Consider the following 17,825-nt stretch of genomic DNA (forward strand, 5'->3'; position numbering starts at 1 on the left):
CCCCGGAAATAACCGCAATTTTTATATTACGATCATTAAAGTGTCTATAGGCGCACGACGAAAGTATTCGCGGAAAAGTGCATTTCGTAATGGATACGATCGAGAATCGATATACCTAATTAACTTATAATAAATTCAACCGCAACCCTATCGATACTCGAAACTGAACCTAATTCTACGAACAAACTAAAAAACATTCACCGTACTATTAAAAATACCTTCTACTAAGAAGTCTATCATTTCAGTTCGATTTTCGATTTGCCTAAGCTGAGAAACCGTTCTAGAACGATATTCAACTGTCAATCGTGCGTGACTGACTTTACCCCGAGGTATACGGAAAAAATCGAACATTATTGCGTCTACATGTGGCAAGACAAATATTACATCAACGAATAAACATCGTACATAATTTTCGGACACTGTATTATCGTTTATGGCTGGCTAATGTAAGACACGATCCCTCAAAAAGTGTCTCAGCCTTGAGTAAGTCTGGATATTCGAAAAGGCGATTGAACGAAAGGCGTACATAATCGAGCGATGTAGCGCGCGTGCGAGAGCGGACAGGAGAGGGGATTGCTGAGCAGGAGGGCCAAAGGAGTAACAGCGCGCGATCGGTCGTGGGTGCTCAGTCGGTGGTTGTTCGGGACGAACGGGCGCGTCCACGAAGTGCGGGATAACGATGGAGGCTGCGTTAATTGCGACGACCGAGTGATACGCACCGTGTGTATACACGGGGATCGTGTCCTGGATTCGTGGCCCGCCGTATCCCCTTTCGCGCGCGCCTCCGCCCCGCCGTCCCCTTCTCCCCTGTGCTTGTGTCCGTGCTTCTGTGTGCGTGCGTGTCCCTCTGTAACACGGTGGTCGGTTTAGTATCTCGCGACGAAAGGGATAAAAAGGAAGGAGGGAAAAGGGAGAGGAAAAAAGGAAAACAAAAAAAAAGTGCGAGAGGACAAACAGAAAAGCAGAACGAACGAGAAAATGTCGTCCACATAGTCTAACCGAAGCGAACGGAGACAGAAAAAGAGAGAGAGAGAGAGAGAGGCAGGTCGAACACGGTGCAGTGGTTACCCTGAGTCGTTGGTACGCGCAGCCTTTTGATGTTGCTGGCTGACTTGATGCCTGCTTTGCTATTGCTGTTGCTGCCGCCGCCGTCGAATCGCCGCCGACGTTGCTGCAGCAGTTGCTAGCGATGCGAAATGAACGAAAATTTGAGAAAAAAAAAAATTTGAGAAAGATAATGTGTTGTTGAGAGGGAGTGAGAGAGAGGGAGAGAGAGTGAGGGAGAGATAGAAACAAATGTAGCCTTCATTGTTCCGTCGTCGTCGTCGTCCTCGCAGATTTGGTCGTCGTTTTTTATTGTATTTTAAATCGCTCTCTGTCAATGCGCGTTCTCTTAGCGTGAACCAAAAGAAAAAAAAAGAAAAAAAAAAGAAAAAAAAGGGAAAAATAATAAATGTGACGTGCCCGTCGGCCACCAGCCAGCCTTTTACTTTTTTTTACGCGCTTCATGTGTCTTTCTTTATAGGATTTACTCAAGTAGGACGATCTGTCGTCGAGTTCGTGCTCATCGTGGGGGTCCCCTCGGCCCTTCAACATTTTTTTTCTGGGATTTCACGTTACTTGGCTTTATGTACCCTTTTTTATTCGCTTCGTGCACGCACGTATCATTGCATGCATGTACATTCGTTTGTTGTTCTCAATATACATGGTCATATACGGCAGTTATCTTTGTCTGCTTGCTTCTTTGCAAGAATTCATTATCCTCTTTTTTTTCTAATGACTGATGATCCGTTTAGTATTGAATCAAACGAATAGTGTACATACGAGACACTATCCGTTGTGATTTAGTACTGTTTCATGCTGAATATCGCGATATGGCATTCACATCTGATTTGTTTACGTTTCACGTCTATACACCTCTTATATAAGCACTGACCATTTGCAACAAAAATGGTTGACAAGGATGAAAAAGGGAGGATAAAGAATCGAGCGAGATGGAAAGGGAAAGAAATCCAAAGGGGACAGAGATAGATAGCGGAAGGGCACTAAAAACGAACGTGACGAAGTACGGGAAGGAGAGAGAGGATAAAAAGAAGGAAAATGTCAGGGTAGGATAGGAAGGGATAACTAGAACGTGTCACGACAAAAAACAATGAGGAAGAAGAGGGTTTTTCGATTTGTTACATTTGTGTCGGGACCACTTGACCCATTGACGGGTCAAGGAGCGGAACGGAAAGATGTCAATGCGGTGGTCTCCTTGTAGTGTTCAGTTTGAAAATTTTGAAAATTTGGAGGTAAAAATGAGAAATGATTTAGGTAAATGTGTGTGAGAAATATTTTTACAAAAAAAATTCAATCAATTATTGTATTATATATACATAATTTTTGTAAAAAATATAATAAGTTTATGTTTTTTAAAGTGGAAAATAGTTATTTTGTATATACGTTGTAATCGAAGTTATTATATTATCATTTACGTTCAATTAATATTTTTAAACTCGTGATCATACTACCTTCCCTTTTGCATAATTATTTAGATAAAAAATAAATCGGGATTTTTTTTTTTTTAAATTATGCTACCTTCAGGCGATCATATTTCTTACTTGTGTACATACGATGTGTATACATCGCATGTCATGCTTATCTCTGGTAATTATATGCAGACATAAACGATAGAACTTTAGTATTTCGTAACGTGTGCTTCTCGTGTGTAGAGGAAACCTTGCTACTAGACTGTACAGTATGGTCCAGATTCATGTCACCATATTATATCGAAGTAATTCTTTCATTCTTCAAATCTGTCTTACTTCTTGAAAAGTTAACTAGTAATTTTAGATATAATCTAATGTAAAGAATTAGAGTTAATGAACTGTTAGCTTGCCAATCTCCAAACTAAATAAAAAAAATCTAATTATAGATTCTCAGGTTACATTCCAAGCTAGTATTTAGCAAACTTATCGTTCATACATACTGCTACTTGTCTTCAGTACGCATCTGTGTATATCGCTGTAAATAAAATGCTTTTCACGTGCTTTCCGCTAGAATATTTAGTGGTAGAGTTAGAAATGACGGCCGCCAATAGCGGGCGGATTTCCGTCACGTTTCTTGCCTTTCCAGAAGGAAAAAGACAGGAAGACGATGCGAAGGGATCTAAGCTCGTAACAGAGAGAACGCCTGGCCCGACGGCGTTAAACCGGGAAGAGTATAATCGTGGTGGGAAGCGATGTACGCAGCTGCGGGTGGCGCCAGTATAGCGAACAGGAGGAAGCAGAAACGATTGCAGCAAAACAAACGTGTCGCCGAGGGTACGATTCCGTCACAGCTGAAGACGATTCCAGCTTCTCAGCACCACTTCCACCACCAACACCAACACCACCACCACCACCCCAGCAAGTTTGCTCGTCCGCACGTTGTTCCACCATCTTCCACACCACAGCCACAGCCACCGTCATCTACATTCCATCCGAGCATCGAACGACGGCGTCATGTCGAGAAGTGTCAGCAGGTTGCACCTGTTTCTCCGATCCAATTCCCTATATCGCCACCACCGTTATCCCTCGAATCACCTAGTTCAGTTACTTGTGCCACTAAGTCCAATAATTTTCCTTTCCCGCCACCATCAATCCTCGATCTCCGAGTTTCGCCATCTTCTTCGGAGCTACAGGTGGGTAGATCGTTTAGCAGTAATACTTAAATTGCTCTAGGGTCGTTTTCACTATCTCTATCTTTTAGCTCTTTTTCTCTTCTTTCTCTATCACACTAGTTGCTCTTGCTAGGTACCCTGTCACGTATTATTCGCAGTTTCCTTATTCAAGTATTTGATAATCCTCGTTGCACTCTGCACCATCTTCTTGCTGGCACACCTTTACTTAATATTAGGAACACACCATCGATCGGCTGTCTGGTGGCGTATGTAAACCCCGCGATAACACATCCCCGAGCGGCTCCAGGTTCGTCAGCTGGTTATCCATAAATTGTAATTTTTAGTAATTAACATGTCCCTACTGGTTCCTACCAGCGGATACAAGCTTCAACAAATGCTGGAGGCAGACAGTGCAATGTTAGGAGTAAGTTGTAGTGCCTGGTACCAATCACAATCAGGGGACCTTTGAGGAGAAACTTGTGTGGTTTTTGATTATTTGTTGGGGCTAAGAAGGGATAAGGAAAAGTTTTAAGTTATACGGTGTACAAAGAAAGTGGAAAGGAGAAAAAGGAGGAGGAGACGGTGCAGAAGGACGGTCGAGATCTTAACGATCAATAAAACAGGCAAATGAATGAGCGGAATGCAGGCTGCTTTATTGATTAGAAGGGAGAAGCAACGGTTACGGGGGGGTAAGGTGGTGAACTTTAGAGAATTACCCTCCAACTTGGCCACCAGACTTATTCCGCCGCTTCCACGATATCCCCCACGATCATATGTTTACGGGGTAAGTATCAAATCATTGCAATATGCTGTATCATCGACAGTAAGCTATTGACATCAGAGGGTAACTGCTGCTTCCCTAGCTAATTATCTGTGCATCAACTTTGTACATCTCTTCTTGAGAAGAAGAATTTATATTGTAGTGTATACACGATGTATGTCCCTTTTTTACTTTCTCTTGTCATAGAACGGATGAGTGTCCCCTATATTATTGTGCATCAACTTTGGTTCGTGCTCAGAACATGTGTTTGTTAAAAATATTTAGAAAAATTGAAGTATATGCAAAATTTCAAATTTTTTATATCATTACATCATTTTAATATCAAAGTTATAATTTAAAAGTAAGGGTAGCAAATGATTGTGTGATTTTTCATCTTAAAAAGGTATTTTGAAAGAGTTTGAACATTGAGATGTATGATAATAGCCTTTAGACTAACATTATGGTGCAAAAAGTTGTAACTTTTACAATGTGCACTACACAATACTCCATACCCAGAGGTTGATAACTGCCACTAATTATGCTTAATCAATTCTTTGTTGCCAATTAGAATGCAATGATTACAGTGTACTTGTGTAGACAAGTTCTACGATACATGTACGTATAAACGTTTATACACATCTCAATTGGTTCCATTTATACAAATTTTTCTATGTTCTATTTAGTACATGCATGCATGTTTTTTATATTGTTATTTATGTGCTGAGTAACGAGGAGGAAAATCATTGGTTAAATTTATCTAATTGATATAGTGACAAATGATAGATGTTTGTTTCAATGAAAATGTTTTAAATGATAGAGAAAGATGTAAATTACATAATCATAATATTATTGCTTTTATGTTCTGTATTTATTTATATTCTGTACAATAGTACAAATAATATTTACAATAGATTAAAAGAAATGTTAAAATGTACTTAATATATTAGATTGTTTGTAATTTTTATTAGTCAAAATTTTGATAGACATTGAGACATTGAATGATTTTAATTGTAGTTGTTAAGTAAGTGGCTGTAACTGTAATACCTGAATGTAGAATAATTTCAGTGTGGCGGGGGACCCGGTAAAGCAGCATGGCAAGGATGCAGCAGACCTTCTCCCCTTCCTTTATCTCCTATGTCTCCTCACGGATGCCGTGGGGATGGCTACAAGACAAAGCAATGCGAGGCTCATCGACGATGGATGAAAAGGAACAGGGTAGACTAGCGTTTGTTAATGCAATTTACAGAAAAAAAAAATTTAAGTTACACTATATAAGTACGAAACATCAGATACAGTACCATTATCATTTTTTAGATAAGAGACGCGAGCTATTGCTACGGAAGCAGCGAAGATGACGAAGAAGATGGAAGCAGTAATGCAAACCGTCGTAGAGGAGAAGTTAGTGCGGCAGTGAATACCGTACTTTATGCGGGGCTGGGAACTACAGCGCTCGGATTAGTTATCTCGTTTGTCGGCACTGGAGAGAAAGGATTCCTCAGTCCGGAATTGAGGCTGGTGGGTCCTTCGCTACTGTGCGCCGGTTTACTGTGTTGCCTATTTCGGGTGCTGCTCTGCCTCTGTCTATGTCGTTGCGGTCAATGCCGCTGGCGGTTTTGCCATGTTGCTTCTGACAAGAAAGAAAAAGTGAGGAAAGCGGAAGCGCGTCCAGCTGGAACATTGCCTACCGCCTCACTTTTATCACCAGCGCAACAACAACAGCAACAACAGCATTCGGCCATGTCTTCGAGTGGCGCTGCATCATCATCAACAAAAGCACATGAGCTCTTGCTCTCTCCTGCCCAATTACCAGAGTGAAAACACCATTACGAACGTTTTCTACGAAAATCTACACGCCGATTAACTGCCGGTTCTTGTCCAATATAGAATATCTTATCTCTCCATTCGACCTGAACCGTTTTCGCAAAACAAAAAAACAACAAACAACCATCACAGCCTAATTCTAGTTTAAATGCGAATTCTAGCGCTTAACAAATAATAGTTAAATAAACAATCGGCTATGTTTTTCTACCCCTACCGTGTTTGAAAAAGTAAAACAAAAAAAAAAGAGTAATTATCAATGAACCTTTGAACTGCCTCCTGGTTTATTTCCTTCCACGTTTGCGTTTTCTTTACAAGAATTGCCTAAATTTCACCTTTCTTTTGGAATTTTTTTAAGAACATTCGTATTCTATTCTTACAATACAAGATCAGTTTACCGTTTAAACTGACTTTACAGTCTTTTAAAAAACGCAATCTTGCGAGAAAAATTGCGTTTCACGTTAAATAATTTATATTAACATCACTTTAACATGCAATGATCAGGAAAGTTGGAATTGCATTTGATCAGTAGAGGTATAACTGTATATAACAGGTGTGTCAGAAGTGGTAGCACTAGACGCAGTTGCGGCAATAGCAAACAGTTGATCTTCATATATAGTTCCTTGTGGTTCAGTTTTTCCATTACCTGTTGTACCACTTCCAGGAGGATTGTCTCCTTTTGTCGCTTCACGATACTTTTGTAAATATACTTTTAGTGGTTCTACATAATTGTCAAAACCAAGAGTCGTCATAGCAAATAGAATATCTTCACCATTAATAGTCTTGCGTTTTTCCATATGACACCGATCGCTTGCTTCAGATGTTATGAAGGATATAAATTCAGATACACATTCTTGAACACATTCACGAGCATCTTTTGCTATCTTTCCTGCTTCTGGAATGGCCCTTTTCATTATTTTAGCAACATTTGCTATTGGAAGAAACCGGTCTTGTTCACGAAGAGGTCCTGCACCAGTACCACCTCCAGCTCCTTGTAAGGGGTCACTTGCTCCATGATTTGAATCATCCGTATTCTCAGGATCATCTGAACAAAAGTATAAACTTAGTTTCTGCAGTGATAATTACTTACCCCACTTTTTATAACTTCGGAGCTCTTCAAATATATAAGATATATTACATGATATCAAACAATAAATAATAAAAATGTAAATACATGAATATACATATTAACATTAATATTATTAAGTACTATAACACTTTTTTACAAAATAGAGTATAATATTAACATTAGCAGTAAAAATTGTCAGTTAAGAAAGCATTAAAAAATATCTTGTGTCCTAATAAAAAAATTAAAATTAAAAGTTCAATGATTGTACAATGTCAAATAATGGACTATAATTTTTTATTTATGTTAATAAAGATTTCAAAACATTGCTAACCTACCTTCCATGTCATCAGACTGTACACTAATATATGATGCTGATACACCTCCTCCTCCAAGGAACGCAGTTGGCCCTAAAGGCCCTCCATCGTCGCCACTTTCACCACTATTTTCCATTTCCAGTTTAGCTTACACTAAGTACACGACACAAACACTTTTATTCTCTTAACCTGTTCGTAACTTTGTTTTCACAATACTTTAGTGCTTTTTTTGGCATAAACAAGATCATAAATAGATATCGATAGTACCTGCGTTGAACGAGGTTTTCCTTGGTACAACTAGTGCCCTCGTAGGAAATAAATTCTGAATTTATAATTACGTTTAATTTATTTTTCAAAACGAAATTTTTATACAAATGTACACTTTATTGTTTTTTTCTTTAAAATAAAACATCTTGTTTCTATTTACTGTACTAGGTTAAACGCAAAAAAAGTCTAAAAAGGAAAGAATCATTCAGGTAGATTTGTAAGAAATTTAAAACGTAAAGTGCAATTCACAAAGTACATCTATAAACGAATATCTCAGGTAGAATAATAATAATCGCGGTTTCATCGTGTGCGCATAAATGCACGGCAATTAGTTTATTTAAAACTGTCGATATGGCTATGTCTAGTATTTTATTAATACGAAAAGGTTTTTCAGTAAACGGTAAGCCAGTTTTCTTTATTTGTAATATATGCCAATCACAATTCATATGCACATCATTTTCACTTTGACGTTTCTTGTTGGAATTTCTAAATGATTTATCTAATTACGAGGAAAATATTACAAACCGTATAATACGAGTGATGATTGCATTTGTTTGTGCAATTTTTGCATTATATATTAGCATCAACAATGAATATATACGGTTTTCTTTATAGTATAGTACGACCTCCTAAGCAAATCACATTTTTTAATATCGTTGTAGCTATGTAATCTGTTTTATTTTATGTATATTTCTCGAAATAATACCATAATTTTACGTATTTATTGATTAATTACCGATTTATGAAGACAGTAATATTGAATGCGTTGGAAAAAGAGGTTATGTTGGTATTATATTTTATGAGAGTTATAAAGGAAAATCATTACACAGAATATTGTTAACGATCTCATTTTTATATGATAAGTTATTTAATTGAAAAATGTCTGAATTCCAAGAAAATTTAACAAAAAAATTTATTAACAAATTAACTGATTGTTTAAAAGAAAACAAGTTTGAAGAAGCTTTAAATTTGTTTGAAGGTAGTAATTATGATAATATCATTAAAGAGTCTTCATGGGACATTGTACCAATTGTATCATCCCATCTTACTACAGAAAATGTAAAATGTAATGAAGATTTAATTGTATGTTGTACAACAATATTAAATGCTATAATAGAAAAATGTAGCCCTTCTGAAACAGTATTGGAGCTTTTAGAACAAGTGGAAGGTCCAGAGGATGACATAAAGTTTTGTGTAATATTAAGTGTACTTAGTAAATGTCTTTCTAAACTGAATGATAAAGTAAAAGCCATAGAATGGTGTATTAGTACAATAAGGTCTTACATTGATAGTCTACCAGTACCAGTAAACGAGTCTGAAAGCAATACTGATACTATAAATAAAATAAAAAATGTTTATAATGCAGTTATGTTATTTTTGGATCCATTAGTAGATGAAGCATCATTAAAAAAATCACAAAATTGTGTCACATTAAGAGATTATCTTGCCAGCATTTTAATTTTTCTAATGGGAAGACCATTATGTTATCTTCAAGAAAAACAATTACAATCACATTTAGAAGAACCTTTACCTGCGAAAATTGTAACACTTGAGAGTCAAGTAACTGCAGACATGCTTTGGCCTCTAAATATTGCAAGAATAAGAAATAAAAAAACCAAGTTCAAGAAAAGAAATGTGGAGGAGAAATGTTCTAATCTTAAAGTGATACTTTTTGAATTAAATGAGAATATACCAGATTTGGCATATGCTAACTTCTACTTTTATGTTATCACAAAACCACATTTGTGGGAAAAAGTACCACAAGTATATGATTCACAATACATCTTCCAAGAATGTATATATCTTGTCATTAAATTACTTCAAGAACAAAAATGTGTTATAAAAGGTATAAATTTTATGGATCATCTTTTAAAAAAAGTAACAAGACGTACTTTAACATCACAATTTTTGGAATTGGATATTTATTTAGAGTTGTTTGATGCACTTGTTAAAGTAATGGTCTATTGTGATAGTGATAAAGAGAGAAAAAAAGCTTTAAATGTGTTTCAAGAATACATTGAAATGTTTAACATGCAAGCCAGATATTTCATTATTTTACATTTATATCAAACTAGTGAACACTCAGGTTTGCTTAGTTTAACTACAGGAATATTCAAAGCTTCTATCATTGAATGCCTTGAAGCAACACCTCCCATTCCTTATTTTTTGGGAAATAATCTAGAATCATTGATCAAATTGGCATGTAAATTACCACATGGTAGTGCATCAGATTTGGTAGAATTATCTGATGAAGTAATTACAAGCTTAAATCTTTTAAGATTTCTACTTATCAGAGATAAACACAACCAAACTGGAATTTGGAATCTAATGGATAAACTCCAAAATGATTTCTTAAAACCATTGAGAGAAGGAATAGATATATGCAGAGTACATTGGAGGGTGAAAATAAAGGATTTAGAAGAGCAAAAGAAAATGCACAAAATAAGTGAAGATATAGAATTAGAAAAGAGTGATGCTGAAGTGACATTAACTGTAGGGGGTGAAAAATTACCAGCAATGCCAGTTCCAGAAAAAATTTCATTTTGTTATCAAGCAGTAAATGGTCTTGATCTAATGGAAAGCATTTTGATTAGAGTCAATGAATGTATTGCTAATAATCCTCTTGAACAATAAAGAAAAAAATATTGTAATTTCAGAATAACTATTATATATTTATAGAATGTATATTATTCATTGTTAAATAAAATTGTTCTTCATTTGTACTTCATTTCCTGATTATTTTCCATTATTTATCATTATTTACCATTCAAATTATTTTCTGTTATAAAAAACGGAATTTCAAAATAAGTTTTGGTTTTACTAGGTTTTAGAAGTTTATGGACTTGTAGGGCATTACTGGCAGATCAAGCTGAAAATGTTAATGCACAACAAGCAAATCAGGAACATAGTAAGGAAAGTGATGAGGAATATGAGAAGAATATCAAATCAAAAATTCTTGATGCATCTTTGAAGTATGTTCATGATCTGGGATGGAGCCAGCAGGCCATCAGTGCTGGTAATTTGTAATAATTTTTCAGTTAAGTAGATGAATCAGGACCAATTTTTTGTGTGAGTGAATAAATATATCTTAAATTTAATACAGGCACAATATCATTCATTAATTGTTTCTAGTTTTAATTTAAAAACAATTTTATACTGTTAGCATACAATATAGATAATAAATAAAAATATTTAATGAAAAGTTATGTACCAAAGGTGCTGAGTCTATTGGATATCCTGGTGTAATTCATGGATTGTTCCCTAATCGAGGAGCAGATTTGGTTCAGTATTTTTACTTAACATGTAACAAAGAGTTAAATAAAATTCTTAAAGAACAATCTGATGCTATTGAAGAATATTCTACTAAGGAAAAAAAGACACTAGAATTACAAGTACGCGATGCTGTTGAGACAAGACTTAGAATGGTGATCCCATATAAGAAAACATGGCCACAAGCTTTAGCACTCATGGCACTCCCACCAAATGCACCAATGTCACTAGCTAATTTACTTACATTGGTAGATGATATTTGCTATTATGCTGGTGATAGATCAGTTGATGTAAGAATAATATGAAGTTTTGCTCTTAAAATGTATTTGAAAACATCTTATATCATTATCTTTTTTAAATCAGATAAATTGGTATACTAGAAGAATAGTATTAGCAGGTATTTATAAAACTACAGAGTTGTACATGTTACAAGACAGTAGTGAGGATCATAAAAAAACTTGGAGTTTTTTGGAAAGGCGAATAAAAGATGCAACGCAAATTCATAAAATTCTAACAACAACTTCTGACATGACTTTACCAGATCAAGCTTTGAATCGCGCTTCGGAAGCAGCAAGTGCTGCTTTTGTTACGGTAGGTATTTTAAATTTCAAATACCATTTATTACCATATATAAATTATCTATTTTTAATGTATGTATATTATCATCTTTAACAGGCACGTAATATACTTGGACTGAATTGGAATAGGTAGAAGAAAAAGAAATAAACTATAGACTGTTTAATAGGAAAAAGCACGAAGTATTTTTCCGAGTTGCTAAATGAAAATATACGTAAAAAACTTATGTATGTACTTGGAATTTTTATGCAATAATATGTAAAAAAAAACAACATTAAGATGAATTAACAATCACGGCCAATTTATTTTAATATCATATTTTAACAAGTCCTGTACATTTGAGGTCGAATTTAATAAATGTGATTTACTTCTGTGCAAGATATAAAGATATAAACTGTTAGAAATATAAATTTAATAGTATTTAACAATTACCCTGCAATATTGTTATGATTAAGACAATATGGTCTTTTTATTTTATACAAAATTACCTTATGTCTCCATTGAACAAGAGAAGATCAACTTTCATCCTTACTATTCAATTGAGCAGAAGATTATTTTATTATAAAAAATATATTTACACAGCCAAGTACTTCACAAATTGATTAAACTTCAAATTACGTTAAAAAATTAACGTATTTTACAATGAAATAATTCAAGCAAGCTTATCTAAACTATCATTCACATATCATTCATTATCAATATCACTGAAACTGATATAATTATGCCAATCAGTTTTTATAAAAATTGAAGATATCTCATAGGTTCAACAATGAGCTTTTATAAAAAGATGCTCACATCTAATCTTGTGTGATTTTTCAGAAATAGTTTTCTGGGAAAACTATCACTGTACAATACAAAATATTCAATATTTTAAAATTCATATCATTCATATTATAATACATTTTACATTGTTACAAATATTTTTAGAAGTCCAATATTAATAGTGAGCTTCTTTAATGTAATCTTTAAGAGTTTTTGGTAAAGGCAGCTTATCAATATTGTCTAATCTAGTATTTTGACGTATAATAAAACGACAAAGATATTGCAAACTTCGAACTTGAGTAAACCTGCTTACTGGTTTTGTTAATCTAACAGGAAAAGATGGATGACCAGGATACTTAGGTCGTGAATAACAGAAAACACCTGATTGACTATCATTCATTGAATGATCAATTAAATCAGCCACTGAACTAAATGCTTCACTTTCACTTTGGTTGCATAAAGAAAATAAACCACCACTATGTTCCATACGAGTATGGAGTAATTTGCCAGATGATTTAAAGCTAAGTGTTAGGACATATCTGTAGAAAAATAAATATTAAGGGCATTTTATATGCTACAAATTCCTACTGATATTTCTAATACAAAAGACAAACCTGTCATCTGAAGAGTCCCTAACTAAGAATGCACCATCTGGTTCTGATATAAGTTTGGTATCAGCTTCATTTCCTGATATTGGACCCCAATACCATCCATAGTTACTTAACTTAAGTAACTCCTCTGTAAGGCTTGCTTTTATTCTATTATCATTGTATGTATTAGCCTCTGTACTTTCTTCAATGTTTTCCACTTGATATTCTGCTACATTATTCTTTGTTGTTATTCTGGATTGCAAGTGTTGTGTTTCATTATAAGAGCATGATTGATACACGTTGGGGACATTTTCATGGTTATTGTCTGTTTCTAGATTATCAGTAGTTTGTGAATTAATTATTTCTGACTCTTTTTCAGTGTCAGAATAATTTTCTACATTTTCATTTAGACTTTCTGAGATACATTCATTTTGTGACACTTCCGTGGCAGTTGAAGTTTCATTGCTGCTTATAATTTCAGAATTTTTGCCAGCATTTTCACAATTAGTTTCAGACACATTATTCTCTTCTGTGGAAATTGTAGATTCATTCTTCTGAAGTGCTAATGGATCACAGTTTGTATCATTCTGTAAGCTAGATGCTTCTATTTCTTTCGTCTGCAAGAATCATTGTTATATACAAAACATTATCAAAACTTTTTATACACTTACCTTTTGCTTGGATTTACGTGTTGTAAACTTTTTGATTTGCATGTGTTTTTTGATATTCTTGAAAAATTGAAAAGACGTTTTATTGGAGAGAGCATTCTTTGCTTTGCTCTCGACGATTTTGACTTGTACCAAGTCTTCCTTTTTCTTCTGATTCTCTTCCTTTTTTAGTGCGTTTTCACGCTGTGAATCACGCTTCCAAAGAAAACCGAACGTTCTAGCTTTTAATTTCTGTGGTTTTGAGTTTTGATTTGATGGTTTTGCTGCACTAGCTGGTGCAGTTGTGATCAATTCCTCCGACGTTTGATTTATCATATTCAAATGTCGTGCGACCTTTCAAACTGGCTCCAAGTTGAAGAAAGGGTTCGCTTCCACTATCTTATCAAAAATTATTTCACACGCCATCTATTCCTTAACTTCTTTTCTTTTCACAATTACAATTTTTTGTTATCAATTCGTAAATATTCACCGCAACTCATCGCTTCACGATCCTTCGTACGAATTACACTTACGCTAACTAAATGCAGCGAATGTTTTTGTGTACTTTTGTTCGAACTTATTCCCTGCTGTTTCAAAAAATATGTTTTTCCACTAACTTCCCTTAAAAAGTTCCTATCAACTGTTCTGTTATTGGTCGACATATTACCTACCAACAGATATACTTTAATTTCCTAGAGTAGGAGATTTACAAGTAAAGCAATTGTTGGTTCATTTAAAAGCATTCGCATATTTTTTAAATATTTTATTTAATCTGTATCCCAATGGAATGTGATTCATTTCAAATACAAGTATATTTTACTGAAATGAAATGACATAAATTTTATTGAAAATCAGAGAGAACATACTATACTATTTTAGTGTTGTATATGTGTTGTATAACCCCAAATGTATCATTCTTGACAGTTACACAGATTAAGAATATAGGTTTCCTATGTTTCGCTTAATTATGTTTATCACTAACTGTTAGAAAGATGAGTGATTCTGAAGACGAAAATTATGTCACGTTTGGAGTTCCTCTTGATCCTATAGACGAAGGTAATTGAAAATATTTTGCGAGATATAAACATAAAAAATTCACTATGAAACTTTTTATTTTCATGTAAAATTGTTGTAGACAATTTACCAAGAAAAAAACCTGTAACAATAGAAGATCAGTATGCATATGATGCACAAGGCAGACGTAGATTTCATGGTGCATTTACGGGTGGTTTCTCTGCTGGATACTTCAACACTGTGGGTACCAGAGATGGCTGGAGACCACAACAGTTCAAGTCCTCAAGAAGTAGCAAAGCAGAGAATATTACTCAACATCCAGAGGACTTTATGGATGAGGAGGATACCAGTCAATTTGGAATTGCACCAAAAGGTATTCGTGCAACTGATGATTATGTTGATCATGGTCAAAGAGGCACAAAAAGAGAGAGAATCACCCAAGATAATGGTCCTATTCCTGGTACTCCAGTGTTAAAAGAGCTCCTGAAGCCTGTGAAGTAAGTGGTTTCACTGCATAATAAATAAAAATTAAACAATTTACAACTTTATTATTATAATTTATTATCAAGGTGTAGGATCAAGGCTTACAAAAAAGGAAAAAGCTAAGATGAAAAGAAGAAATGAGAAAATAAGACAAATACAACAAAAATCTAGAAATGCAAGTTCAGAAAGTAGCTCAGAAGATTCAGAAAATGACTATGGAAATGTTACATTTGCTCCTGATGACTATGAACCATTTAGGTAATTTAAAAATGTTCACAGTATAATTTGATGCATCTGTAAATGCATTCTAATACTATTTTTCTTCTGTAGATGTAATCCTAAGGACAATTACTTTGGTATAGGATACAGTGGCTTAGATAGAAGAACCATATTATCTGGTCATGTAAATTTATTTGATGCTCCAGCATTTAGCGTTCAAGACAAAAATAAAAAGTTATCGATACACGGACAAGCATTTGGAGTTGGTGCATTTGAAGCAGACGACGAAGATATATACGAAAGGGACGACATGTCGCGTTACGATTTTGCCTTAGGTCCAGAACGCAAACCAAAAACAAGATGGTCGGATGATAACAGTTCCAGAAATTCAAGTAGCAATTGCTTGGAAGGATTCGCATTGGCAAAAAATAAATTGGAGCAAAAGAAGGTCTTTCCACCTCCAGAACTACCCAAGGATTTCGTACCGGTACATGCGGTTAGAAAGACTCGATTTTACCCGCCGATTGAGAACGTTCCTCGTGCAATAGAGAATGGAAAACGTAAGGATCTCACGGCTGCGGATAGAGCCAGAATATTAGAGGACACACCCAGTGTGAAAAAACTATCGGAAATGTATCCAAATTCCGTGCCATCGGTTGCCTCCAATATCATCTCAAAAACGTTAAATTTACACGGAAAGCAACAAATGGAAGAAAGACAGAGGGAGGAGAGTCAACGAGCCAAAGCAGCTCCATCGTGGTTCGATAAATTAAATGCACAAAGTTTCGTCAAAGGAGGCGTCGTTGGGTTTATCAAAGATTCTGAGAGAAGCTTGAAAAAATTAGAAGAATTCAAGGATTCTTCGACTTCTGATGAACGTCAAACGAGTATAGATAGCAATAAGTTAGACGAAGACAATTCCACGAAGAAAAACAACGTGAAACCATTTTTATCTGATCCTGATAAACAGAGACGATTCGAGCAATATTTAATTTTTGCAAAGAATGGAGAGAAAGAAAAGCTTGAAACTATACAGCCATTGTCGATGACAGAATGGGACAGAGACCACGAACGCATTGAATTTGAGCAAGCAGCTAGGTTATTTGAGCAACCAACGAATGATTATGTTGCGATCCAATTCACACATAGTTCTGATCCCATGTGCTCGGATATTCCTGCGAAGTCCAGTCAAGAGAATGAAATGCAACAAGCTGTAAAGATGAAAATGTTCGGGAAATTAACTCGAGAACGTATGGAATGGAAACCAGCAAGTATAGTTTGTAAAAGATTTAATATTCCTGAACCGAAAACTGGTTGTGTTCAACCTGAAATGCAGAAAAAATTGACAAAGTTCTCAATCTTTGATTCTATCGATTGGAGCAATTCTACAAGATTCTTAAAAGCAACTGACACGGTATCGAATGAAACAAGCGTAGCTATTGCACCGCAAAAAGAAGAAAGTGGTATTGATAGTACGAATTTGGACACGATGACGAATAATGATATGTCTTTCAACAGTCATCAAGGTTTGGAATCTGTTTCAGAAAAAATGAGAAATTTTGGAGTTTCCTATGAAAAGGTTTTTGGCAAAGAAGTCCAAGAAACATCTTCCGATGTTTTTGACGATGAACAAAATTTAGAGAGTAAATCTGATTCAAATACAGTGTCAAAGGTTGTGGACAAACAAGAGGAAAATCAAGAAGATACCAAGGGTACAATGAAGATAGTGTCAAAGAGTAAATCAGAAGAGAAGAAAGATCTTTTTAAAGCAATTTTCTTGAGCAGCAGTGAAGAATCTGATTCAGAGCCAGAAGAAAGTGTAGACAGTGAAGCAGTAAAGTCTGTTTTGATTGGTAAAGTTCCAGGAGAAATAAATGTGAACAGAAATACCTCTCCACCAAGAGGAATTTTTGCCAAGGTAGATCTGGATAGCTTGGTTACTAGTACAAGGAGCAATACACAGACAAATGAAAAGACAGATAATGAAAAGGATGTAAACTTAGTAAAGCTTCAAGTAGAAACTGAACCAAAACAAAGTGACAATAATCCCAATTCTCCAGAGATTCAGTTGTTGCCTGATATGTATGGACCTGTTCTTCCTTCAAGGTTATTGAAGAGTGACACTATTACAGAAGAACCATCCAGTTCACAAACCTTGAAGCCTGTATTTAGAAGTGTTGTTGTACCAAAACCCAAAGTGGACTCCAAAACTGCTGGGGTGTGGGTAGAACGGGGAAAGGTGAAGAAATCAAAAAAGGAGAAGAAAAAGCACAAACATAAGGAACACAAAAGTTCAAAACATAAGCGGAAATCGAAGAAAGAGAAACGTGATTCGTGATGCAAGGAAATGAAACTGTAATAAAGGCATTAAACAAAGAAGATGTTCATAAAGG

General features: G+C 35.1%; 6 protein-coding genes across 9 annotated transcripts; 4 read left to right on the forward strand and 2 right to left on the reverse strand.

The window, feature by feature from the left end:
• Positions 1-607: 607 nt before the first annotated feature.
• LOC108574240 lies at positions 608-6,434 on the forward strand. Of its 3 annotated transcripts, none has more exons than XM_017936785.1 (4): positions 608-1,080; positions 3,118-3,664; positions 5,469-5,618; positions 5,718-6,434. In XM_017936785.1, exons 2-4 carry the CDS (start codon positions 3,224-3,226, stop codon positions 6,216-6,218), a joined length of 1,092 nt encoding a protein of 363 aa, XP_017792274.1. In that variant the 5' UTR covers positions 608-1,080; positions 3,118-3,223; the 3' UTR covers positions 6,219-6,434. The 3 variants fall into 3 exon arrangements, with proteins under 3 accessions (XP_017792274.1, XP_017792277.1, XP_017792275.1); XM_017936788.1 differs by having other exon boundaries at positions 3,121-3,664; XM_017936786.1 differs by lacking the exon at positions 608-1,080 and adding an exon at positions 2,723-2,776.
• A 287-nt stretch (positions 6,435-6,721) lies between these two features.
• On the reverse strand, positions 6,722-7,770 carry LOC108574321 (nuclear transcription factor Y subunit B-1). Its single transcript, XM_017936889.1, has 2 exons — positions 7,626-7,770; positions 6,722-7,266 (listed from the first exon to the last, which is right to left on the reverse strand). Exons 1-2 carry the CDS (start codon positions 7,738-7,740, stop codon positions 6,722-6,724), a joined length of 660 nt encoding a protein of 219 aa, XP_017792378.1. The 5' UTR covers positions 7,741-7,770.
• Positions 7,771-8,162: 392 nt separating this feature from the next.
• Positions 8,163-12,878, forward strand: LOC108574255 (ubiquinone biosynthesis protein COQ9, mitochondrial). 2 transcript variants are annotated; one of them, XR_001891413.1, is made up of 6 exons: positions 8,163-8,271; positions 10,696-10,887; positions 11,088-11,431; positions 11,505-11,732; positions 11,817-11,944; positions 12,813-12,878. XR_001891413.1 is itself a non-coding variant. In XM_017936814.1 (5 exons), the coding sequence occupies exons 1-5, from the start codon at positions 8,223-8,225 to the stop codon at positions 11,850-11,852; spliced, it is 849 nt and encodes a 282-aa protein (XP_017792303.1). In that variant the 5' UTR covers positions 8,163-8,222; the 3' UTR covers positions 11,853-12,010. The 2 variants fall into 2 exon arrangements, 1 of the variants encoding a protein (XP_017792303.1); XM_017936814.1 differs by lacking the exon at positions 12,813-12,878 and having other exon boundaries at positions 11,817-12,010.
• LOC108574253 (glomulin) lies at positions 8,751-10,505 on the forward strand. The gene has a single exon (XM_017936812.1). It carries the CDS (start codon positions 8,751-8,753, stop codon positions 10,503-10,505), a length of 1,755 nt encoding a protein of 584 aa, XP_017792301.1.
• On the reverse strand, positions 12,655-14,270 carry LOC108574254 (suppressor of cytokine signaling 4-like). Its single transcript, XM_017936813.1, has 3 exons — positions 13,741-14,270; positions 13,094-13,686; positions 12,655-13,018 (listed from the first exon to the last, which is right to left on the reverse strand). Exons 1-3 carry the CDS (start codon positions 14,050-14,052, stop codon positions 12,655-12,657), a joined length of 1,269 nt encoding a protein of 422 aa, XP_017792302.1. The 5' UTR covers positions 14,053-14,270.
• A 310-nt stretch (positions 14,271-14,580) lies between these two features.
• Positions 14,581-17,812, forward strand: LOC108574340 (G patch domain-containing protein 1). Its single transcript, XM_017936915.1, is given in 4 exon segments — positions 14,581-14,772; positions 14,852-15,239; positions 15,277-15,471; positions 15,544-17,812. Coding segments are annotated over 4 exon segments (2,874 nt in total). The 5' UTR covers positions 14,581-14,708; the 3' UTR covers positions 17,771-17,812.
• The last annotated feature ends 13 nt before the right edge of the window (positions 17,813-17,825 follow it).

Source organism: Habropoda laboriosa, unplaced genomic scaffold (genome assembly GCF_001263275.1).
Source record: "Habropoda laboriosa isolate 0110345459 unplaced genomic scaffold, ASM126327v1 scaffold176, whole genome shotgun sequence".
Classification (NCBI taxonomy): Eukaryota; Metazoa; Arthropoda; class Insecta; order Hymenoptera; family Apidae; genus Habropoda; species Habropoda laboriosa.

Coding starts and splice junctions, on each gene's coding strand:
- LOC108574240 (XM_017936785.1), top strand. CDS start 3,224: ATGTACGCAGCTGCGGGTGGCGCCAGTATAGCGAACAGGAGGAAGCAG. Junction 3,665..5,468: donor CATCTTCTTCGGAGCTACAG/GTGGGTAGATCG, acceptor GAATAATTTCAG/TGTGGCGGGGGACCCGGTAA. Junction 5,619..5,717: donor GATGGATGAAAAGGAACAGG/GTAGACTAGCGT, acceptor ATCATTTTTTAG/ATAAGAGACGCGAGCTATTG.
- LOC108574254 (XM_017936813.1), bottom strand. CDS start 14,052: ATGATAAATCAAACGTCGGAGGAATTGATCACAACTGCACCAGCTAGT. Junction 13,687..13,740: donor CACGTAAATCCAAGCAAAAG/GTAAGTGTATAA, acceptor TGATTCTTGCAG/ACGAAAGAAATAGAAGCATC. Junction 13,019..13,093: donor AGGGACTCTTCAGATGACAG/GTTTGTCTTTTG, acceptor ATTTTTCTACAG/ATATGTCCTAACACTTAGCT.
- LOC108574255 (XM_017936814.1), top strand. CDS start 8,223: ATGGCTATGTCTAGTATTTTATTAATACGAAAAGGTTTTTCAGTAAAC. Junction 10,888..11,087: donor CCAGCAGGCCATCAGTGCTG/GTAATTTGTAAT, acceptor TATGTACCAAAG/GTGCTGAGTCTATTGGATAT. Junction 11,432..11,504: donor CTGGTGATAGATCAGTTGAT/GTAAGAATAATA, acceptor TTTTTAAATCAG/ATAAATTGGTATACTAGAAG.
- LOC108574253 (XM_017936812.1), top strand. CDS start 8,751: ATGTCTGAATTCCAAGAAAATTTAACAAAAAAATTTATTAACAAATTA.
- LOC108574321 (XM_017936889.1), bottom strand. CDS start 7,740: ATGGAAAATAGTGGTGAAAGTGGCGACGATGGAGGGCCTTTAGGGCCA. Junction 7,267..7,625: donor ACAGTCTGATGACATGGAAG/GTAGGTTAGCAA, acceptor ACTTTTGTTCAG/ATGATCCTGAGAATACGGAT.